The following is a 25,821-nucleotide window of genomic DNA, read 5'->3' as shown; positions in this document are numbered from 1 at the left end:
CGCCACTCCCTGGAGTGGCCCACATCCAGTGACTGAGTGCAGGGGGACCACGCAGGACAAGGATTCTGGCCCAGCAGGGACAACTCCCAAGAACCAGTTCAGCTACACTTCTCCCTGCCCTCCCTGCTTCCGCCTCCTCCCTCCCACAAATCTTGATCCTAAGGGCTCCCTGATAAACATACCGAACCCAACTCTATCTCAGAGTCTGCTTCCCATAAAAATCAAACTGGGACCATTTTTAACACCTTTCCACCCCTTGTCTACATACACAGGTTTCCTCCATAGCCAAAATAGAGGGGACTCCCTGGTGGCTCAGTGGTTAAGAATCTGCCTGCCAATGCAGGGGACACGGGTTCGAACCCTGGTCCGGGAAGATCCCACATGCTGTGGCGCAACTAAGCCCATGCGCCACAACTACTGAGCCTGGGCTCTAGAGCCCGCGAGCCACAACTACTGAAGCCTGCGCGCCTAAAGCCTGTGCTCTGCAACAAGAGAAGCCACCACAATGAGAAGCCCGTGCACCACAACGAAGAGCAGCCCCTACTTGCCCTAACTAGAGAAAGCCCCAACGCAGCAACGAAGACCCAATGCGGCCAAAAACTAATTAATTTTAAAAAAGAAACAAAATAGAGCATTCCTACAAAACCTTTTGTAAATCAAAATGGCGTAAAGTGAAGAAGCAATTACCCTAGGACACATCTAGCTAAGGGATGCACAAAACAAATCGAGATTAAAGCGCAGATGCTCACAGACACAGTTAAAGCTAAGGCAACTTGATGGTGAGATGCTGAGTGTAGTTCCAGGGAAGGAGCTGGTGGTGCCACTCTCTCTGCTCGGGGTGCAAGCTGCCTCTAAGCTCACTGCAAAACAAACGTTGAACACTACTGTTGCTTTTCACCTTCCTTCACAAAAACAAAAATCCTTTTAGGATTTCTTTCCATTAGCGAACACAGGTGCTAATGTAAGCCTTTCATAAAAGTGAAGTGGTGTAAAGTGAACTTTCAAAGAGTGGAGGATACCTGTATTGTATTTTTATTTTACATTATTGCAGACATACCACAGTACTACTTTTGTTCTATTTTAAAAATACACTCTATCATGAACAGTTCCTCACGTTATTATATAGCCTTCATAATTACTTATTTAAAATGTAAAGCAAAAGTAATATAACCATATTACAGAACATTTGAAAAGGAGAAAATTTATATGTAATTCCCCTACCAAACAGTTGATCTTTTGGTATGTTTAATTTTTTTTCATATAAATAGTTTTTACGAAGTTATAGTCACAATGTATAAAGTGTCCTGTTCACATTTTAAAATTTTTATTTGTTTGTTTGTTTTTATGCCCCCTCCCTTGGGCCAGAAAGTGTTAAAGGCAGGTTATAAAATTACATAAATTTACTAAATGTATGCTAGGCATCACCCAGGGCCTCCTTCAGATAGTCAAACATGACAAATGAGAATCCAGAGCCCTTCTATGGTTTTGAGAATTTCTTACTACTCATATATTCATAGTTTTTCCTTCAGCTCCCTGTCTGTCTCAGGAATACAAACTGGCTGCCTAAGTCCTGCCATGTCAACCTGGATGACAAGCACAGCACTTTCACCAATTGCCACACACACATACAAACCCCACAAAATAAACAAAACCAAAATCTAAGTAAGATCAGGCATTTTGTGACTTTGATCACTTCCCTAAAGTTTTCGGGAACCCTGGGGTACAAAGCCCTCTGCCATCTTGCTGGTTCCCACGTCCATCCTCTTCTGCTGAGTAACAGGCAAATTCTTCCCCTCACCTCACCCACAATAGTTCCACCCACTTTCAGGCCCTCTAGCCTGAGCTTCTACCCAAAAGCAGCGGATTCTGATTCAGATCATTTCCTCAACAAGGGCAGGTTTTGCTCTACAAGCATTTCTCTGATTTTTCAAGGCTGAGAAAAGAAAAATCTTTTTGGACTTCTACATTGTAATACAAGGGTTAGGAAATAGGTCAGAGAGAAAGAATGTGATGCCAGGAGAGAGGTTAGCACACGAAGTGTGAGTCATGATGTTTCGCATTTGGAAAGTTGCTGGGGAGGGCGGAAGAAGGAATGAAGTCCAGCGACACCACAAAGAAGTATCTGAAAAACCTAGCCGCTGGTGTGGCCTGAAGATTGGAAGTAAAACATGACACCAGAATTATGAATCTGAGACCAGGGAAAAGTGGCCACACCTTGATAAGAAATGAGGAACTTGGGAAAGTAGATCAGTTTGGAGGGGGAAGGGATGCATTCACTTTCACAGGTAAGGATCTAGCAGGGTTTGTTTGGACTTGGAGGGTGGATGAATTGGGAACTGGGGGGTTACTGGGTCTGTCCTGGCTCCTGGCTGCCTGTGAACGTTTGTGAAAAACTACAAAATGACACTATCACTATCAAATCCGTCCAAAGAGAAGGGAGAGTTGTGATAAGGGGAAGGATGAATCAAAAAAATTTTTTTGGTAGGGATCAGGTTATGGGGTGGGGTGGAGAGATGGGTGGAGTGGAGCAAGGAAGAGACAGTATCTGTGCATTCTAGAGTGTTCACAGTTAGGGCTTTTCTTTTTTGTTACTTTGCCTGTCTGAGTGTTGGTGTTATTTTGTGAAAGGGGAAGGCATCGTGCTGGGGATGGAAAATGATTTTCTGCCACTTACTGCTTGCACCTGTTACCACGGCAACCAATTTCATCAGCCAGGAGGGAGGATTTTACTACAGAGCCATGCTATATTGGACTGTTGTGATTCGAAGGGAAATATTTACAGCTCTGTCGGTAGAGCTGTTCCAGTTGAGACTGTGACCGCGTGGCCCATTAAACTCAATTTCAATGATTTCTAAAGAGTTTTTCCATTACTGACTCCAGGTAACATTACTGTTTTTGATCAGTTCCCAGGAGCAAACTCCTGCAGGATGTATGACCCCTATGTTGGTTGGAGTTAGTTTATCTTTTTCTTTCAACTCTGTCAGTGATGAAATTAGTTGCTCACTTTGGGGTTTTGAATCAAACCAAAAGACTAAAATAATTGTGTGAGACAGATGTGGCTGGATCCTGGGGACAGCTTTTGTCCTCACTCCGTGACTGTCTGGGAGCAGAGCTCAGAGGGTCTCCTCATTCTCCAATAAAAAGCCCCTCCCTCAAGCATTGGTGAGAAACGGACATTTTAATGAAGGCTTGGTCGGGAAACTGGTTTATATTACAGAGCTCAGACCCTTTCACCTCCTCCCCATGGTGGAATCCTTCTTCCTTAGATAATAAGGGGTACTTATAAATAAAAAATCTTTCTTTTTCTCTGTTTGTGTTAAAAACTCTCTGAGTTACTTTAGATTTCTGCATACTTTTGGTTTGAAAAACTAGGTTTCTTGGCTTTTGAAGTAGAGTATCTCTGCAGTTTCCAACAATAACAAAATCTGGATATACTGTCCTGCACCAAAACTATAGAGAGTAAGAGTCTGAGACTTTCAGACTCCTAGTGTAAGATTCCTCCAACTTAATTAGCAAGGTGTGGTTCTAATTCTAATTGAGTGCTTGATTATAGCATTCAAATGATTGCTGCACTTTCAGCAGTGGTATTTTCCATCTTGAAAATTGATCTTGTTAATTAAATTAATCTTAATTGATGAAACATATCCATGTGGAGAGGGATTTGAAGGAAATATTGAGGATTCTTACATATTTCCTGCCCTGTCCTGAAACCAGTATTACTCCACCCTCAAACATAGTTCATCAGGGAATTAAATACATAGAACAGCTGGTAAACCCTCATCACTGAAACTTTTTAACCTTTCTCCCAAAGGTTAAAATGAGAGACCCTGTGTTTTAGGTTTGTTGAGACATTATTATGGACTTTGGACATTACGGACATCCATTGTGGACATCGTCCGTGTTGTGCTTGAATTTGCTTCGGCAGAGTTGCTGTTTTATTTTACTTATATGGCAAAGAAAACACTAGATTCAAAACCTAAGATTCTCTAGATTAGGAGAGAAAAGTACCACTATTTTATTTTTTGAGAAGAGTAATGACTAATTCAGAACTTAGAACATTTTAAATATTTACCGTAATAGGAAATTTCCCCTTGAGTTCTTAATCAAAATCTCATTAACACCTACAGTGTCTTTAATTCCAGCTGTCTGAATAAAAGCATTTTAAGAGCGCTTATTTTTATTTCCCTTCTAAATGCAGACACGGTGTTAGAAGATACAGAGATACCACAGATCAAGACACAATCTCTCTTCCCAAGGAACTTACACTAAAGTGGGGGACAGATGAGTAAATAAATATTACATAGCATTATAACAAGGGTAATGCAGAAGTAAGCAGACTATTCAAGGATGACTAACCTGGCCTAGAAAAGTTGGAAGGAATCAGGAAGTTTTCTCAGGGAAGTTGACACTGGTATTTAAGCACCAAGATGAGTTTGCCTGATTAGGGTAAGGTAGGGGGGTGGCACAGGTGCTCCAGACTGAGGAAACTACAATAAGGCAAAGAAAATATTGATTAGCACATGGAACCATGATTTAGAAAAAAACCCAAAACTTAATTGAGAACCTATTATATGCCAGGTACTACATGCAACACATTTCTAATTCAAAGCTCTCTAAGGCATGTTGTTATTATTGTTCCTCTTTTATAAGGGAGGAAACAAAGGTTTAATGAGGATGAGTACTTGCCCATGGTCCAACCATAGTGATGGAATGGCAAGTCCAACCCAACTCAGCCTAACTTCAGGGGAGAGTGTTTCCACTTCTTTTGTGTAGAGTCAATATAAAATTGGACTGAAAGAAGGCATAGGTAGTTCTGCTTGATTCAATTTCCTGATAAATGATATGATCATATATGATAATTATGAATAATTTACTCAATTACGATAAATAAAATGATTGCAAAGGGACTCGGGTGTTTGAATAAGACTTTGGATGTAAAATATGAACCTGAGATTGAATTTGCTGATTGGAACCTTTTTATAAATTAAAATGTATTTTTCTGACATGTAAGAAACCCATTTTAAAACCAAGGCTTCTTAAAGAGGACCTATTTCTGTTTATTTTGTGATGGGTGATGTGGAAACGGGTGCTGGTAAGGTCAAGGCAGAAGCATTTGTGGGCTTTTTTTTCTTTTTCTCCTTAAGGAAAAGAACTAAAATGCTAAAGTAAATTAGTAGTACATTAAGTTTGGAAGTTTTAAGTACACATGTTATCAGAAAATACACACCCAGATGATCATCCTTTTCAAGTAATGATGTACGACAGATGGCGCTTCACTTTCAGAGCACGATTTTGCACATTTATATTCCCCGTCGTACAACTGCATTGATGTCAAACCCACTGTGCATCTTTTGAAATGGAATATATTCCAGTGTACTCAGGATCTGTTTAGTACATCCCACAGATTGCCTTGGATTCTATTCCTGAAGTTGTAAACATAGGAGAGCAGACCAGTAATCATTCCATCAAAGTGTTTGAAATATGTAAGCACAGAGTGAGTGCCTAAATTTTCTTGTTCCCAAATACATTTTTTTTATACCTCACTCTCCATACAGTAAGCATGATTTGAGGCCAGGTCCTGTGCTAAGGGCCACCATATTGGTTTCTAAGGATAAAAAGATGACATCTGATATCTGTCAACTTTAGTGGGGCACCAAACCTCTATTCCACTAATCATCATGTAGCCTCGTGAACAATGAAATAGAGATATGAGCATTTGACTTGGGAAGGCATAGGAGGGCCCAGCAAATTATGCCATGATTTGGGAGGGCTCCGAAACGGTTTCACAAAGGGGTTACTTCTTGGGTCTCAAGAGTGAGTAGAGGCACTTTAGGAAGATAAGTAGGATATTCCAGAAAGTGAGATCAGTATCAGCAAAGGCATGGAGGCATGAAAAAGCATAGGAGATTTTAAAAACAGGAAGTTATAAACACGCCAGAGGTGAGGGTATATCATGTGAAAGGAGGAATGCAGAAGGTGGCTGGCAATAGCCCTAGTTTAAAAGGTAGCCTGGTGCGGATTATGAAGGGCTTTGTATTCTGTTCTAAAGCAGTTGGACCAAAAGCCAGTTCAGGGTATTTAAGCAAGTGAACTGAGAGCTCTATAATTCAAGGACTGGTTGGCTTTAGTGAAAGCAAGTCCATATATTCTTTTGATAACCTAGTTCTGTTTTCATAGTCTAATTTGGATATTCAAGCTAAACCATTTTAGCTTGGTGTTTTCAGGGAAGATGGCAAATGGCCAGCAGCCATCTTGTATGTCGGAGTTCTGTTCTATCACCTCTCAGCTTTCCCTTTTCTAGGCTGAATCACACTCACTCCTCATGGGGCTTATTCTCAAGTCTTTTGATATTGCCTTTATAGCATTCCACTGAACTTTTGCCAAGTTCTTTTCCTTCTTCAGTCTTCTTCATTTAAAAAAATCATTTATTTATTTTTGACTAGGCAACACATTTATGTAATTCAACCATAAATCCCAATAGTATCTTTCCCACTCTGTCCTCCATCTGCGCATTTCTTATTGTCCTCTCCCAAAGATAATCACTACTGTTAGTTTCCTATATGCCACTCCAGAATTTTTAGCATATAAAAGCCAATGCAATAATATGTGATTTTTCCTCTTTTTTTAAAAACAAAAGTTAGATTTCTCTTTGTAAAGTTCTGCACCTTGATTTTGTCACTTAATGTCTTGAAACTATTTCTAAAGTGGTACACAAAGTTTTTCTCCATTTTTTAATATACATAATCATCCGTTGAAGACTGTACCATAATTTATTTAACCAATCCCCTATTGATGGACAGCTAGGTTGTATGCAGGTGTTTGCTATTTCAATTTCACATGTGTAAGTATACCTAGAGGATAAGTTCTTTGAAGTGGAATTTCTAAATGAAGTGAAATATTTGTGTGCAATTGTAATTTTGGTAGATAATACCAAATCGCACTCTCCCACCACATACATGGAGAGTTCCTGTTTCCTCATACACTCGCCAATACAGTGTGTTACCGACTTTATGATGTTTCCAAACAATGGACACTGGTATCTAGGGATACTTTCAATTTGCTTTTCTCTTATTGTGAGTGAGTATAGACATCCTTTTCATATATTTAAGAGGCATCCTTTTCTGTGAACTGTTATTCATACCTATACCAACTTTTTGAGAAACTGTTTATAACCTTTCACCATTTTTCTATATCTTATTGACATCTTAAAAACTTTTCATATATTTTATATTCGTGCTGGATACTTCTTTTTTTTTTTGGCAACCAGCATTCATTCCCACCCCCTGGTATGCCCTCTCCTATATCAGGTGAATTGGAAGCCAGAAAGTACTTTTACTAGACTCCCTTTGCCCCTATGGGTGCAATTTATACTGTATGAATAAAATGCACATTATAAGAATTTGGAAGGTGGAAAGAAAGCAGAAATCATGTTCTCTTCCAGCAGTGAAGGCAGTTGAGTGGGCTTCAGCTGCTTTGAGTCTTTGCAGAAACCTCCAGATTCCCCTGCCGGCCACCCTCCTTGGGACTACAGGGCTGCTGGGAAGTTGACTGCAGTTTCTGGTTATTTGGCAACAAAAATCAGCTGAAAAACCTACAGTTCAGTAAAGGAGCATAGTATAGCACTAATATTCAGAAATGTATATATATTCACACACACGTATATATTTCTCTATATATCCATATATATAGTTAGTATAACAATTTAATGGAATGGGTCTATTAACAAGAGTGACAAGTAAGATAAAATATCAAGAAATAAGTGTATCAGTAATTAGGCAAAGACCTATGTGAAGTAAATGATAGAATACTCCTGAAGGAAAAAAAGACTTGGACAAATGGAAAGGCATTCATTTTCTCAGATGACAAAACTCACTATCATAAAGAATTTATTGAGATTTTCTTCATAGCTTAGTCTGGTCAATTTTGGTTGACTGTACCATGGCTGCTTGAAAAGGAGACGTATTCTCTATTTTCTGGGTATTGAATTTTTATTAATTTATCTCCCTTATTAATTTCATTATTTAAATCTTCTAAATCCTCACTTTCACTCATGGACTGAGAGAGAAATTAAACTTCTACTAGAAACTTGTTTTTGTCAACCTTTCTGGTATTTCCTACTTTCTGAATTATGAAAATTGATGCTATGTTTTTTCACACTCAAGTAAATATTTATAGCTGTTATACAGTCACCATTAATTGCAAGTTTTAGGATTATAAAACGTCCTTTTGTTGTTTCATTTAATATTCTTTTTCTGATACTCCATCTATTCTTATTTTATGATTGGAACCTCTGCTTTCTTTTGGTTTATATCTATCTGGTATAACTTTTCCCATGCTTTTATTTTCAGTCTTTCTGAATCAGTTTGTTTTAAATAAGTATTTTACACACAGCTTGGAGTTGTGTTTTACATTTTGAACTTGTCTACAATTCTTTTTCTTTTAATAGATGTGTTCAGTCCATTTATATTTAAAAGACGTATGTAGTCTTAATTCTGTTATTTTTTTATATGCGGTTTTCTTTTTTTTTTTTTTAATAAATTATTTATTTTTGGCTGTGTTCGGTCTTCGTTTCTGTGTGAGGGCTTTCTCTAGTTGTGGCGAGCGGGGACCACTCTTCATCGCGGTGCGCGGGCCTCTCACTATCGTGGCCTCTCTTGTTGCAGAGCACAGGCTCCAGACGCGCAGGCTCAGTAGTTGTGGCTCACGGGCCCAGTCGTGGCATGTGGGATCTTCCCAGACCAGGGCTTGAACCTGTGTCCCCTGCATTGGCAGGCAGATTCTCAACCACTGTGCCACCAGGGAAGCCCTATATATGTGGTTTTCATAGTATTTATTTGCTGCGCTGCATGGCTTGCGTATCTTAGTTCCCTGACCAGGGATTGAACCTGGTCCCTCCGCAATGAAAGCACAGAGTCCTAACCACTAGACGGCCAAGCAATTCCCTTTATAGTTTTTAAAATGTATTTCAGTCTGTGATCTTTATTTTATACTGTGGATGATTCATCTGATGTTTAGGAAGTTTAGTTTAGTTTAGTTTAGTTCATCTGATGTTTAGGAAGTTTAGTTTGTTTTTGTTTTGTGGTTACTTGTGTAATTATACATATGTAATAACCTTAGCCCTTTATTTCTTTAGAGACGATATCTATTTTTCCTTACTATGTGCAATAATAAAACAAGCTTATTTTCATGTTCTCCCTTCAACTTGCTGCCCCACACCTCCTAATTTTGGTAAGAAATAATTTTTAAAATTTATCTTTGTATGATTTATATATGCTAGTATTTATATTACTTCATTTTACAGCCTTAAATGACATCCTTTGACTCAGATATATTACAGATCATTGGGCTTTTCTTCCCATCTTTTTTTTTTCCCATCTTCCCATTTCACTCTGTGATAGTTAAATCGCTTTTATATTGCCAGACATATACCATTTACAGTTTCTCTATTGCAGGGGGTGTATCATGTTTATCATTTTGTTTCTGTCCCTCTAATCCTCATATTGTTTAAGTTTTTTTCTTTGCTTATTTGGTAATTTTAACAATGTGTTGGATTTCCTTTGCCTGTTTCTTTCTCATTTTCTTTCTAATTCTTTTCAACTTCTAAAGAAGTACGTTTCTTTTCTGTTTTGATTACTTTACAGCATCTATTTGATTTGATCTGTGCTCCCTTCAATTTTGTCTTATTTCTATGATTTTTCTTTTCCAGTTCTTTGCCGGTTTCCACCAGCTCTTGTTTCATCTCCTCCCATTGCTTTGCCATCTCTTCCCTGAGTTCTAACATTTCTGTTTTCTTTTTTTGGTGGGGTGGGGGGATCACTTAAATTTTTGAATATTTATTTATTTATTGAAGTATAGTTGATTTATAATGTGTTAGTTACTGGTGTACAGCCTAATAATAAAAATATAGATATATATTTATGTATAGGACAACCTTGTTGTTTATCTGTATTATATATTGCAGTCTGTATCTGCTCACCCCAAACTCCTAATTTTTCCCTCCCTGCCATTTCCCCTTTGGTAACTGTAAGTTTGTTTTCTATAACATTTCTGTTTATTGATCTTCTTATAGAGAGGGAATTGCTTCATTCAGTTTTTAAGTTTATGAATGTCTCCCTGTCCTTGTTATCTCTCTCCACTTAATCGATGAAATTCTATGTTTTACTTGAATCTTTTTCTGTCAGAACGGGGCTATGTTATCCAGGCAATCCCTGCAACGTCAGCAACCCATGAGAATAGAGGGGGCAAGAGTGCTTTCTTTTTCATGGAGAGATAGTGTTTGACAAATATTAATGAAATAGAAGATAACGCTTTATGAAATTTTTATTGGTGAGACCTAGAGCTTAAACTTGTATTTGAGAGGACTGTAGTAGAAGAAACAGTGTGAGAGATGCCCTGGTAGAGAGAGAATGATTCTGGTCTTTGTAGAGGAGTTAAGTCAGCACATTCAGTGTAGTTATAGGACAGCTGGGAACTTGTGAGGTCTGAATTCTGAAGCAATACCAACCCAAGTTCTTATATATACACCCAGGAAGGGATATAGTACCAATATTTGTGAGTAAGATGTCTCAACAAGTTTTTAAATATTTTGGGGTTTTTTTAAAGATTTTTTTTTTTGATGTGGACCATTTTTTAAATCTTTATTGAATTTGTTACATTTTGTTACAATTTTGGCCACGCAACACGTGGGATCTGAGCTTCCCAACCAGGGATCGAACCTGCACCCCCTGCATTGGAAGGTGAAGTCTTAACCACTGGACCACGAGGGAAGTCCCTTAAATATTTTGTTGATGAAATATCTTAATATAAACTTTATAACCATGCTTGCCTTATATTTTAGATATTCACTGAAGTGCTTGGGGAACACTATCTGGACACTTACCATGAAACAAATTATCATTATGGAGGTGCTATGCTATAAATGTCTCATGATTTATGTGGCCTGTTCCACAGCTTTTTAAGCTGTGGAAATCCCCAGTTAATGATATGCATGCTGAAGTATTTAGGAGGTTATGAACTAATGTCTGTAATTTACTTTGAAATGCATACAAATAAGATAAATTGATAGGTAGATAGAAGGTTGGACCAATGGATAGATATATGAGAAAGCAAGTGTAGTGAAGTGTTAATGATAGAATCCAGGTGATGTTCACCATAAAATTCTTTCAACTTTGCTGTATGCTTGAAAATTTTCACTGTAAAATGTTGGGGAAAATTGTGGAAGTCAAAGCAATTACTACATAGTTGTTGATTTCATGGCATTTATAATGTTCCCAAATTAAGGGCTTTATACATTTAATTTCAACAGGTAAAAATGGAAGAGTCAGTCACAAATGCCTGATGATTTGTCTCTACTCTGCCTTTTTCTCAAAGCTGCCTGATTGGCTGGCTTTGTTCAAAGTTTGGGTTGGCTTAACTTGAATGTCCATGGCAACATACTTCTGGCCAGGATCCCTCCAAGGATGACAGGAACAACACCCGATGGAGCCGGTTTCACTGGAATTGCTGCTAGAGCAACTCTCATGTTACTGTTCTGAAATCAGAAAAACTACTTTCCAAGCATTCTTGTTCTGGAATTCCACCGGAAGCACTCCAAGTTTGGTGGGTCATGTAGGAAACTTCCAAAGTGGATACCCAGCTTTGATTCCCTCCTTGAGCTACTAATATCTGAGTTGCATAAACTCCAGCACCCTAAATTTTGGTCTCTTATCATACATGATAAGTCCGTTGCTAGAAGTCAACTTCAAACAGGAAATTTCTAGAGATTGCCCAAGTGTAGCAACTCAAATGCACTATTTTAATGAGGACAAAGGGCCACTGACCTGATGAGCTTCTTTTAAAAGCCACCCATCTGTTTTGGCCTTCTATATAAAATGTAACTTTCTGATATTGAAATTTCATAGGTCAAGTCAAAGGTTTACATTTTTAGGGGTGAATAGGTCAATAAAATAGTTTACACAAAATTGTTGCTTTCCCCTTAGTCATTTTTGTTAAAATCAGGAAAAATTTTTTTCTGACTGTTGTGAATTGAATAGTGTCCCACAAAAACATATGTTGAAGTCCTAGCCTCTTATTTGGAAATAGAGTCTTTGCACATGTAATTAAGGTATATATTAAGATGAAGTCATGCCACAGTAGATGGAGCCCTTATTCAATATGGCTAGCATCCTGGCAAGAATGACAGTGGAGGCAGATTTTAGAGTGATGCATCTACAACCCAAGGAATGCTAAGATTACTGACAACCACCATAGGCTAGGAGAGAAGTCTGGAACAGAATCTCCCTCAAAACCTTCCAGAAGGACCCAACCTTGCTGGCATCTTGATTTCAGACTTCTAGCTTGCAGAACTGTGAGAGAATGAATTTCTGTTGTTTCAAGCCACCAGGTTTATGGGATTTTGCTCGGGCAGCCCTAAGAAACTAACACACCAACCCAAACTATGGACTCCTTTAGACATAACTTCAAAGATCAATATGATGACAAATAATCTCTTCTTATTTTCTACAATCTCACTACTCATTTCTTTATTTCTCAGGGTCACACCAAGCCATCAATGATGCTTTCAACTTCAATTAGGAAATACCATAAAATAAAAATACAGGTGAAGATTCACTGGTAGAAGCAGGAACTAATGTGTGGGTCACATTTAGGTGGCGATTCCAAGACATTCTGGGTCGGATATTGGTTTTGCTCAGAGAAGGATGCTTATAACTCCCTTGGGAGAATTTGTACTCTCCCTGCTAAAAGACTTTCTTTCTCCAAACAAAAGAAGTAATGGGGAAATAATTTTCTGAAAAGTCAAACGCAATTTAAGTCAGCTTCTGGCTTCTTTTAAAGAAGTTTTTTCCTCCTTTTGTCCTGAGTTTCCTCTCTAAATTCATATTCTCCCAGCCTTGAACTTAGAAAAGGAACACAAATACACACACAATTTTGATATCATTTTTCTCTTTAGAAACAAAAAAATGAGGTTTATAAAAATCATTTAGAACTGCGAGCAGAATATCCTTCATTTGTTGTGATTTTCATGATAAAGCCCTTAAAATTTGGCAAAGAATGAAAGTAAAAGAGTGAAACTTCTATTGCAATTTTCCTTTTCCTTTATTCCTTCAGAAAGACACAGAACTGAGAACCTGTGTTTCTGGGCATCAGGAAATGAGGCAGTGGATTTTGAACTTTCCCAGACTTTAGGGTTACTTGTTGTTCATCAGGTTAAACACAGTTACTAATTGGCTAGAAGAAAATGCTTTGAATTACCTGGGTACTGCAAGGTGTATGGCTTGGGACAAGCAAGGTCATCCTGGGAATGATAGGAGTCAGAAATTGCCTGATGAAGAACTTTAAAATAATGTTTTCTCAAGATTTTATAATTGCTATAAAATATAATAACTTTCCTCTATTGCCAGCTGACATACCCTGGGAATCTTGACTTCTTGCTATATTTGTAGCTCTCTCAAAGAAGGGACTAGCACTTTGAATCACAGCATCAAAAATCATGATTGAATTTTTTCCTTTCCTTTGTGTTCTAGGGGACTCACTGTTCTAAAGAGACACGTGGAACCCTAGGGTAATGCACTAGCTCATTAGGAACGGACAGGCTGGTAAAAACAATCTTGAGCTCATAACTGTACTTTCTGCTGGGACATCAAAGTGTCAGTGTTATGGCTGAAGGGGAGTTTGATGGCATTATATTGGGAGAGCCGTGGACACTTTTTAGTAAGGGGTCTGTAAACCAAGTGGTCTTCTGAATCCCAAACTCTAAGCTAGTCAAAGGCTATGTAATCAATTCCATGGTTTTAGGTTTTTCCTCTCAAATCTGTATCTCTATATCCAGTGGGGTTGGAAAGGAAGTATTGATTGGGCATCTTTTCCTTACCCATATTTCTTTCTTATACACTATGAATTAAAGCGCTCATGTGTCCACTAGAATGGAGGGGATTTTTTTGTTTGTTTCTTTGTTTTTAAGTATCTTTTCTTCAGGTGTCTCTTTGCAAATGGAAATGACATAAAAACAATTTTTGAACCCATAATTGCTTTTTCTTTCAAGCTCGTGTGGTCTCTCAACACATCCCGTTTACTGACACATTGCCTATATGTAACTCTGAATCCCAGACCAGTTATACAACACCAATAATTTAACTAGATATTGTTACGGACAACTGATTTTTGCTGGGGGTGAGGGAAAGTTGGCCTCTTAAAATGTAAATCTGCCAGCTCCATCAGCATGAAGCCTGGGGTTTTTTGGCAGTTGTTGTTTGTACATTTCATTGCCCTTTCGTACTGGGTTTGACCAGCCTTTCTTTACTTGCCTGAGGGGGGATCTCAGAACTTTATTCTTGGCACGTGACTTTGGCAGTGGCTTTGTGTTTACCACAGGGCACTGCTCAGATCTCTCTTCCTACCTCTCTTTCCAAACTCCTGGTATTGTCCCAGAGAGGCAAATCTAATGGCTCACACTGCCTTGGTGTTTTAACCAAATTCTGAAAGCCTGCCAGGGCCACTGAACACAGAGGCCTCGAAAGCATTTCCTTAATCAGACTTACGCAGTCATCAGTCTGTAGCTGTGCCACGGGCTTCTTTCCACACTGGTAAGGCATTGAGATCCTCCAGGGGGTGATGTCCTTCAGTTAGATGTGCCCTATCACACTGGTTGCTCATTTATCTTTGGCTGACCCATTTCGGTAAATCCCTGTTAGATGAATGAAGTCTTTCAAAAGGTATTGGGGCTTTGCCTAGAGAGTATGAACGTGAAATGCTAACCATACACAAGGCTTAAGGCTGCAGCCCTGACCATTTCCCTTGGAGCCAAGATGCTCTCCCGAGAGGAAATAATGGAGCTTAAAGTAAAGAGAAAGATGTTTGCTTGATGAGATGGTCCCCCTCCAAACACTTGCCACTTGCAGGCGGATGAAGCTGAGAACAGAGAACACAGCTCTGGTGAAGAAGAGGCTTATCTTTTCAGGATTCTGCTTATCTAGTTTGTTTCATTCCTGTTAGGAAGGGTCCACGTTCTCCAGGAACATAAATAGAAATTTATGAAGATTACAGGAAGAAATAATCGTTCATTCTCTCTAAGAAGAAAATGTATGTTTGTTACACTTAAGTAACACAATCTACAAAGACTGCAAGGTGGGTCCTAGTGCCGATCGTCACTACTCATTCTTCAGGGTTGTCTTGCTTGCAGGACAGTCTGGACACGTGTGTGTCTGTGTGGCTCTTGTCCTCACCACCTGTCCTGAATTCATTTCTGCCTTTTGCTCAGAAAGTCTCTGTCTTTAAAAAAATTTTTCTCAATTTGTTCCAATAACAGAGTTTATGTACTAAATCTTTGTCAGTTGACTTCTAGGGGAGGGTTTGCTTCCCTCACCCCCCCAGTCTGCTCTGGCTGTGGCTGAATTTCTGTCTCTAGCCCCTTTGGTGGAAAGAATCCCTCCACATTGAGACTCCCCCAGTGCACCCCGCCATGACGCTGCCTGTGCAACTATTGTATCTTTCTCCCTACCCACCGACTCCACAGATTACAATTAAATTACTCAGTGCCCATTATCATGTAATCTTCCAAAAGTTCTCAGATGAGAAATTGTCAGACTGGAGAAGGAGCTCCTGAGAATATAACTGCCGGATCAGGGAATCTCAGCATTTGACAAAATCAAACCTAGAAAGGTGATTCAGAATGTTTGTAATTTATACTTCACCTGTAATTACTTTGGAATCCTTCCCCAAAACCTGTGTGTTCTGTGAAGCAGGGACTGAGTTTATCTTGCTCACTAATATATCCCCAGAACCTAGTACAGAGCCAGGAATGTAAAGGTAGTTAATAATGTTCATTTTGATTGGTACTTTCATAGTATCTAGCACTGGTGCTCAATAAAAGTGGATGAATTTCTGTCTTTTGTCTGTCTGATATATTCTAAATTAACTTGCATTAACTTCAGGGCTTTCCAGTTCCATTTTTAATTATGTTTCCAGTAGCATCCTTATATTTTCACTCACCGAGAAGATGTTCTCAATTATTCTTCATGTCAAGTATGGGTGGAGCACCTGAAAGAAGTTTATGGAATGAATGACTATGTGATCTTGGGAGGGTTATTTGGTATCCAAGAGGTAACAATAATTTGGGAGCCTGGGCATAAAACAGGGAACAGGGAAACAGGTGGGACCCTCCACTCAGACCTGAGACAAGAGGGAACTTTCCAGGCCTTGGTAAGATGGTGGAATCAAAGCAACCATTGCCCACTTTGTCCACCATCATGTGAGTGATCTCTGCCCACTTTCTGCTGGAGGATCCCAAACCCGCATGCCGAGGTTTCCATGTGTGTATCTTTACATAGAGAAGAAATATTTTTATATAGAGAAGATAGAGAGTGAATTAAATGCTTTAAAATCTTATGATTAAAATACTTAATAAGTCAGCATAGCAGAGTGGATAAGAGTATAGATTCTGGGGCAGATTCTAGATTTGAATCGGGCAGGCTGCGTGACCTGGGGCAAGTTATTTAAACTTTCTGTGCCTCAGTTTCTTCATCTGTAAAATGGAAATGAAGATAATAATAATACCTGTCCCACTTCATTTGGTTGTAATGTGGAAAAAATGAGTTCATCTTTATAAAGTACAGATAACAGTAAATGATGCACAAATGTTAAATATAAACAAGGAATTTTCTTTGGGAGAAAGAAGATAAGGATGTTCCCGTGTATCTTAGCATCTGAAGTCTCCTATTCTGTTGCAAATATTCTGTATTTCTTTAGAAACTGAAAAAATCCATGATATCTACCTAAGATTTAAGGAAGCATGAGTTATTTTTTTTTAACATCTTTATTGGAGTATAGTTGCTTTACAATGTTGTGTTAGTTTCTGCTGTATAACAAAGTGAATCATCTATACGTATACATATATCCCCATATCCCCTCCCTCTTGCGTCTCCCTCCCACCCTCCCTATCCCACCCCTCTAGGTGGTCACAAAGCACCGAGCTGACCTCCCTGTACTATGCAGCTGCTTCCCAATAGCTATCTATTTCACCTTTGGTAGTGTATATATGTCCATGCCACTCTCTCACTTCATCCCAGGTTACCCTTCCCCCTCCCCATGTCCTCAAGTTCATTCTCTACCTCTGCGTCTTTATTCCTGTCCTGCTCCTAGGTTCATCAGAACCTTTTTTTTTTTTTTTTTTTTTAGATTCCATATGTATGTGTTAGCGTATAGTATTTGTTTTTCTCTTTCTGACTTACTTCACTCTGTATGACAGACTCTAGGTCCATCCACCTCACTACAAATAACTCAGTTTTGTTTCTTTTTATGGCTGAGTAATATTCCATTGTATATATGTGCCACATCTTTATCCATTCATCTGTCAGTGGACACTAAGGTTGCTTCCATGTCCTGGCTATTGTAAATAGAGCTGCAATGAACATTGTGGTACATGACTCTTTTTGAATTATGGTTTTCTCAGGGTATATGCCCAGTAGTGGGATTGCTGGGTCATATGGTAGTTCTATTTTTAGTTTTTTAAGGAACCTCCATACTGTTCTCCATAGTGGCTGTATCAATTTACATTCCCACCAGCAGTGCAAGAGGGTTCTGTTTTCTCCACACCCTCTCGAGCATTTATTGTTTGTAGATGTTTTGATGATGGCCATTCTGACTGGTGTGAGGTGATACCTCATTGTAGTTTTGAGTTGCATTTCTCTAATGATTAGTGATGTTGAGCATCCTTTCATGTGTTTGTTGGCAATCTGTATATCTTCTTTGAAGAAATGTCTATTTAGGTCTTCTGCCCATTTTTGGATTGGGTTGTTTGTTTTTTTGTTATTGAGCTGCATGAGCTGCTTGTAAATCTTGGAGATTAATCCTTTGTCAGTTGCTTGGTTTGCAAATATTTTCTCCCATTCTGAGGGTTGTCTTTTCGTCTTGTTTATGGTTTCCTTTGCTGTGCAAAAGCTTTTAAGTTTCATTAGGTCCCATTTGTTTATTTTTGTTTTTCTTTCCATTTCTCTAGGAGGTGGGTCAAAAAGGATCTTGCTGTGATTTATGTCATAGAGTGTTCTGCCTATGTTTTCCTCTAAGAATTTTATAGTGCCTGGCCTTACATTTGGGTCTTTAATCCATTTTGAGTTTATTTTTGTGTATGGTGTTAGAAAGTGTTCTAATTTCATTCTTTTACATGTAGCTGTCCAGTTTTCCCAGCACCATTTATTAAAGAGGCTGTCTTTTCTCCATTGTATATTCTTGCCTCCTTTATCAAAGATAAGGTGACCATATGTGTGTGGGTTTATCTTTGAGCTTTCTATCCTGTTCCACTGATCTATATTTCTGTTTCTGTGCCAGTACCATACTATCTTGCTTACTGTAGCTTTATAGTATTTTTTGAAGTCCGGGAGCCTGATTCCTCCAGCTCTGTTTTTCTTTCTCAGATTGCTTTGGCTATTCAGGGTCTTTTGTGTCTCCATACAAATTGTGAAATTTTTTGTTCTAGTTCTGTAAAATATGCCATTGGTAGGTAGTTTGATAGGGATTGCATTGACTCTGTAGATTGCTTTGGGTAGTATAGTCATTTTCACAATGTTGATTCTTCCAATCCGAGAACATGGTATATCTCTCCATCTGTTTGTATTGTGTTTAATTTCTTTCATTGGTGTCTTATAGTTTTCTGCATTCAGGTCTTTTGCCTCCTTAGGTAGGTTTATTCCTAAGTATTTTATTCTTTTTGTTGCAATGGTAAGTGGGAGTGTTTCCTTAATTCCTCTTTCAGATTTTTTGTCATTAGTGTATAGGAATGCACCAGATTCCTGTGCATTGATTTTGTATCTTGCTACTCTAGCAAATTCATTGATTAGCTCTAGTAGTTTTCTGGTAGCATCTTTAGAATTCTCTATGTATAGTATCATGTCATCTGCAAACGGTGACAGTTTTACTTCTTTTCTGATTTGGATTCCTTTTATTTCTTTTTCTTCTCTGATTGCTGTGGCTAAAACTTCCAAAACTATGTTGAATAATAGTGGTGAGAGTGGGCAACCTTGTCTTGTTCCTGATCTTAGAGGAAATGGTTTCAGTTTTTCACCATTGAGAACGATGTTGGCTGTGGATTTGTCTTATATGGCCTTTATTATGTTGAGGTAAGTTCCCTCTATGCCCACTTTCTGGAGAGTTTTTATCATAAATGGGTGTGGAAATTTGTCAAAAGCTTTTTCTGTATCTACTGAGATTATCATATGGTTTTATCCTTCAATTTGTTAATATGGTGTATCACATTGATTAATTTGTGTACATTGAAGAATCCTTGCATTCCTGGGATAAACCCCACTTGATCATGGTGTATGATCCTTTTAATGTGCTGTTATATTCTGTTTGCTAGTATTTTGTTGAGGATTTTTGCATCTATGTTCATCAGTGATATTGGCCTGTAGTTTTCTTTTTTTGTGGCATCTTTGTCTGGTTTTGGTATCAGGGCGATGGTGGCCTCATAGAATGAGTTTGGGAGTGTTCCTCCCTCTGCTAAATTTTGGAAGAGTTTGAGAAAGATAGGTGTTAGCTCTTCTCTAAATGTTTGATAGAATTCGCCTGTAAAGCCATCTGGTCCTGGGCTTTTGTCTGTTGGAAGATATTTAATCACAGTTTCTATTTCAGTGCTTGTGATTGGTCTGTTTATATTTTCTATTTCTTCCTGATTCAGTCTCAGAAGGTTGTGCTTTTCTAAGAATTTGTCCATTTCTTCCAGGTTGTCCATTTTATTGGCATATTGTTGCTTGTAGTAATATCTCATGATCCTTTGTATTTCTGCAGTGTCAGTTGTTACTTCTCCTTTTTCATTTCTAAATCTGTTGATTTGAGTCTTCTCCCTTTCTTGATGAGTGTGGCTAATGGTTTATCAATTTTGTTTATCTTCTCAAAGAACCAACTTTTAGTTTTATTGATTTTTGCTATTGTTTCCTGCATTTCTTTTTCATTTATTTCTGATCTGATCTTTATGATTTCTTTCCTTCTGCTAGCTTTGGGGTTTTTTGGTTCTTCTTTCTCTGATTGCTTTAGGTGTAAGGTTAGGTTGTTTATTTGAGATTTTTCTTGTTTCTTGAGGTAGATTTGTATTGCTATAAACTTCCCTCTTAAAACTGCTTTTGCTGCATCCCAAGGTTTTGGGTCGTCGTGTTTTCATTGTCATTTGTTTCTAGGTAGTTTTTGATTTCTTCTTTGATTTCTTCAGTGATCTCTTGGTTATTTAGTAGCATATTGTTTAGCCTCCATGTGTTTGTATTTTTTACTGTTTTTTTCCTGTAATTGATATCTAGTTTCATAGTGTTGTGGTTGGAAAAGATACTTGATACGATTTCAATTTTCTTAAATTTACCAAGGCTTGATTTGTGACCCAAGATGTGATCTATCCTGGAGAATGTTCCATGAGCACTTGAGAAAAATGTGTATTCTGTTGTTTTTGGGTGGAATGTCCTATAAATATCAATTAAGTCCATCTTGTTGAATGTGTCATTTAGAGCTTGTGTTTCCTTATTTCTTTTCATTTTGGATGGTCTGTCCATTAGTGAAAGTGGGGTGTTAAAGTCCCCTACTATTATTGTGTTACTGTCGATTTCCCCTTTTATGGCTCTTAGCATCTGCCTTATGTATTGAGGTGCTCCTCTGTTGGGTGCATAAATATGTACAATTGTTATATCTTCTTCTTGGATTGATTCCATGATCATTATGCAGTGTTCTTCTTTGTCTCTTATAATAGTCTATTTTAAAGTCTATTTTGTCTGATATTAGAATTCCTGCTCCAGCTTTCTTTTGATTTCCATTTGCATGGAATATCTTTTTCCAACCCCTCACTTTCAGTCTGTATGTGTCCCTAGGTCTGAAGTGGGTCTCTTGTAGACAGCATTGTACGGGTCTTATTTTTGTATCCATTCAGCCAGTCTATGTCTTTTGGTTGGAGCATTTAATCCATTTACATTTAAGGTAATTATTTATATGTATGTTCTTATTACCATTTTCTTAATTGTTTTGGGTTTGTTTTTGTAGGTCTTTTCCTTCTCTTGTGTTTCCTGCCTAGAGAAGTTCCTTTAGCATTTGTTGTAAAGCTGGTTTGGTGGTGCTGAAAAAGGAAGCATGAGTTATTGATTTAAACTGTCCATCTTGTATAGAGCTAAACGTCTCCCACCCAAAGAGACATCTGAAATGGAGCCCACAGTTGATTGCTCTTTGATGATTCAGTGTTCATTCTGCTTCCAAAATCTGGGGGGACATCCATTAGAGTTTGGCAAAAACTGTGCTCTCTAATCAGCAGTACAAGCCCTGAGTTTTCATCAGAAGCTGAAGGGAAAAACTGGTTTTCAAACAATGTAATAGCTATCTAAAGCCAGAGTTTGCCCCATTTGTCAGATTTTTGAGTTAAATGATTTCACCTGGTCCTGGGAGGGAACTGACAGCTCAGTGTCTCATCCACCCTCTATGGATAACTGTTTCTGGTGACTAAAGGAACTACAGGCACATTCATAGTCTGAATTTAATCAGGTGCCATGCTGCTTATGGATTCATTTAAGCAATATACAGCATAATCCTCTCCGGAAGATTAAAGGGCACTGATTTTCCCGCTATGATGAGGAAGAAAGTGCTTTGTGAACTTTGGATTTTTCTTATAAGGCAAATAACTTACCAAGGCTGAACCCAGAGGGCTAAAAATGAAAGAGGAAATGGGTAGAAAATTAAAATAATTGGGAAGTCCAGGGGCAAAGGTGGACTCAGGTGGTGGGGTCGGTAAGAGGCAGAGCTGGAGGAGGGATGAAGGGATAGGTGCCCAGGGACCCACTGATCTGCATGGTACCTGGAAAATACCTCTGTTCCCACTTGGCATGGTTGTCTTGCTTGATTGACTGCTTTTATTCAAATATTCCATCCATCTGTCTAGATTTGACACAGTTTGGTATCACTGTTCTGCTCTGATGTTATGAGTTTAGCTAAATTCAGATTCCAAGAGCAGTTTATAATGAAAGCCATTTATTTATTTATTTATTTATTTATTTATTTATTTATTTTTAATAGCTCTTTATTGGAGTATAATTGCTTCACAATACTATGTTAGTTTCTATTGTACAACAAAGTGAATCAGCTATATGCATACATATATCCCCATATCCCCTCCCTCTTGAGCCTCCCTCCCACCCTCCCTATCCCACATCTCTAGCTAATCGCAAAGCACCGAGCTGATCTCCCTGTGAAAAGTCCTTTATTTGGAATGTGAGAGAAATCGGTCTGATGGGAATGACATCTCCACCTTGGTTTCTCAGTTCCATCCCTTTCTTCTTTTGATACCCATCTAGCCTATCTTGGTGGACCAAGTCCCAGGTCCTTACCTCTGGCAGATCTCAAAGGTGATTCAAAATGGACACCTGCCCCTTTTGGGAAGGGTTTATGGACCCTCCCGAGAAGGCATGAAGCTCACTTAGCAGACTGATGCCTGATACTTGACACTTGAACAAACCCCTCCCTCTTCCTTTGCCAGACTCCTGACTGATCACAAGATGAGACTGTCCAATCAGACTCAAAGGAATCAGAGATTTTATCCAGGGTGGGTCAAGCTTTCCTGATAATTTCAAGGAGACAACTAATCAAAAGGCACAGGGTAAGCAGGGACCAGCCTAAGACTGTCAACACAGGTCTTCAGGCCCTTTCTTGAAGTACTGGACCCACTCTAGCTCAGGGGAATACAGGAGGTCTCTAAGGGACGTGCCCAAGTCATATCACATACAGAAGAGGACCGTTTTAGTCTTGCAATCTCTCCTTTTTATATTTAGCTGGTTACAGAGCTTAAATGCCTGTGACAGGGAGCCCTGCCCCAGAAGTTCACAAAGCCCATGTTTGTATACCAGAAGCAATCCTAGGCAACCTAGTACCCACGGCTAAACCTTCCCTTAGGGAAGAACTCTCCCACCAGCAATTCAGTTACTTTGCTTGGCAGGAGACCTGTCATTAGCATCTTTACGAGGAGATTAGACCAAGCCACCTTCTTTGTTTCCTAGGGCCACCTCTGTCCCCTTAATGAGGAGAGTGGGTTGCAGACCTGCTGTTGAATTTTGTCCTCCCAGCGATAAAGTGCCTTCTCCCTTGGAAAGCCTGAGGGAGCCCTGCACTGTGGAATCCATGCTGAGAGCAAATGTCACAGAGTCCATTTTTCTCAGCAAAGGAAAGCCATGTTCTGAGGTCTCCCAAAGCAGCAGATAGTGAAAACCTTCCTTTCTGTTTGAAAACTACTGCCTGGGGATTTTTTTCCCCCCTCATTATGTTTTGCTTATGTGCCAGAGTTTGAGTTCCCTAAGCCATTATCACATCTTGTGAAAAGGAAGCAACCCAGCTCTAGAAAATGTTCTTGGGCACAGAGAAAAACCACAACATGGACATGAAGTGCAGCGAGCAGCTGCATCGTCTCCCTGGGAGAGGTTCTAGTTTCATGGAAAGCCTACTGGAAGCAAAACCCACTCAGATCTTGGGCAGAGGCTGGTTTTTTTATTTTTAAAATTTTTTTATTGAAGCATGGTTGATTTACCATGTTGTGTTAGCTTCGGGTGTACGGCAAAGTGATGCAGATATAGATATATGTACATGTATACATATATGATGGAAAAGATACGGGATATAGCAAGACATTCAATATAATTCTCTGTGCTATACAGTAGGTCCTTGTTGATTATCTATTTTATATATAGTTGTGTGTATATTTTAATTCCCAAATCCTAATTTTATCCCCCTGCCCCTCACTTTCCCCTTTGGTAACCGTAAGGTTGTTTTCTATGTCTGTGAGTCTGCCTCTGTTTTGTAAATAAGTTCATTTGTATCTTTTTTTTTTTTAGATTCCACATACAAGTGATATGATATTTGTCTGATTTACTTCACTTAGTATGATAATCTCTGGGTCCATCCATATTGCTGCAAATGGCATTATTTCATTGTTTTTTATGGCTGAGTAATATTCTGTTGTATGTATATATGTACCACATCTTCCTTATCCATTCATCTGTTGATGGACATTCAGGTTGCTTCCATATCTTGGCTATTGTAAATAGTGCTGCTACGAACATTGGGGTGCAGGTTTCTTTTCTTTTCTTTCTTTCTTTTTTTAATAAATTTATTTATTTATTTATTTATTTATTTATTTATTTATTTATTTATATTTGGCTGTGTTGGGTCTTCGTTGCTGTGTGCGGGCTTTCTCTAGTTGCCACGAGCAGGGGCTGCTCTTTGTTGTGGTGAGCAGGCTTCTCATTGCGTGGCTTCTCTTGTTGCAGAGCACGGGCTCTAGGGACACGGGCTTCAGTAGTTGTGGCTTGTGGGCTCTAGAGTGCAGGCTCAGTAGTTGTGGCGCGCGGGCTTAGTTGCTCTGCGGCATGTGGGATCTTCCCGGACCAGGGCTCGAACCCATGTCCCCTGCATTGGCAGGCGGATTCTTAACCACTGCACCACCAGGGAAGTCCCAGGTATCTTTTTGAATTAGAGTTTTCTCCGGATATATGCCCAGGAGTGGAGTTGCTGGATGATATGGTAGTTCAATTTTTGGTTTTTTAAGGAACCTCCATACTGTTCCCTATAGTGGTTGTACCAACTTACATTCCCACCAACAGTATAGGAGGGTTCCCTTTTCTGGGGGTGAGGCGCTTTGATGTAGGCCATCCTTGATTCCACTTTTCATGTGACTCTGGAATTGAAACAAAATTAGTTGTTACTTGTGAGGATTGGATGGCTGATGCCTTGTCACCAAGAGGAGCATGAACAGATTCGTTGACTTGCCCAGAGCACAAAATTACTTACTTTTGGACTCAGACTCAAAATCTCGTCTTTTCTCCGTAAGGCCGCAACTGTGGCCATGTGATTACTGCCAATATCATGCACAACTAGGTGTAACCGCTGCTGCCCCTGATGAATATTTACCTGTGACAGACACCATCCTAAGCTCTTCACATAAGTGACCTCCTTCTAGTTGCAACAATCCTGGAGACAATGTTTATCCCCATTTTGCAGATGAGGAAACTGAGGCACAGAAAAGTGAGTGGCAGAGCAGACATTCAACCCTGGGTCTCTCTAACCCGGCCCCTGCCTCCTCACTGCCTGCTTCAATTCTTCTCCTTCACTGCTCGGATCCCACCAAACAACTTCATTCCATTCATTGATTTTTAACATTTTTTTTTTTCTCAAATGAACAAGGGTGAGCAATTATTTTGCCAGGGCACAGGCACTGTGAATTTCGAGCTCTCTTCAAGACTGAGCTTTTGCAGGGTTTCCTATCTGCCTAGATAGATGTGAGTTTCACATTGTTTTCACCTGACATCCTTTCCCTTCTACTGAATATTCCCTCTTTGTCATATATTACATATAGTATATTACATGTAGTATATAAATATACAGTCTATATTTTTATAAATATGATACATTTATGTTTATATATGTATGATACATATGCATATGTATATGTGTATGTGCGTATATACATATGTGTGTGCATATATATATATATATATATATACACACACACACACACATACATGCATATATACATATCTCCTCTCCTATTCTAGGTCTAATCTGGCTTTGCCCTCAGGTAATGAGGACTTGAAGAGGGAGCGTGCTACCATCTTTTCATGAACTTCTCCCTCTAAAAAGAGACCTGCTAGAAACCTGCCAGGGAAAGATGTGCTTACTTTTCTTAATTTCCAAGTGCAGAGAATGCCTGTGATGTCCCAAGATGACTGTACTTCTGGGTAAATAAAATCCAGTGGTAATAATGGATTATACAATCCAGTTAAACTATTGTAAAGCAAAAGGGCAGCATTTCATTCATCAGAACAT

General features: G+C 38.9%; 1 protein-coding gene across 1 annotated transcript in view; it reads left to right on the top strand.

Annotated features, from left to right (window-relative positions):
* Window positions 1-2,082: 2,082 nt before the first annotated feature.
* MRAP2 (melanocortin 2 receptor accessory protein 2) overlaps window positions 2,083-25,821 on the top strand; it is an 86,444-nt gene continuing 62,705 nt past the window's right edge. The window contains exon 1 of the mRNA XM_068551533.1: window positions 2,083-2,285. Coding sequence (XP_068407634.1) covers window positions 2,268-2,285 — 18 coding nt within the window. The 5' untranslated portion in view covers window positions 2,083-2,267. The remainder of the gene's footprint in view (window positions 2,286-25,821) is intronic.

The sequence above is a fragment of the Eschrichtius robustus genome, chromosome 9 (assembly GCF_028021215.1).
Source record: "Eschrichtius robustus isolate mEscRob2 chromosome 9, mEscRob2.pri, whole genome shotgun sequence".
In the NCBI taxonomy this organism is placed as follows: Eukaryota; Metazoa; Chordata; class Mammalia; order Artiodactyla; family Eschrichtiidae; genus Eschrichtius; species Eschrichtius robustus.
This window is presented reverse-complemented; position numbering and strand designations above follow the sequence as displayed.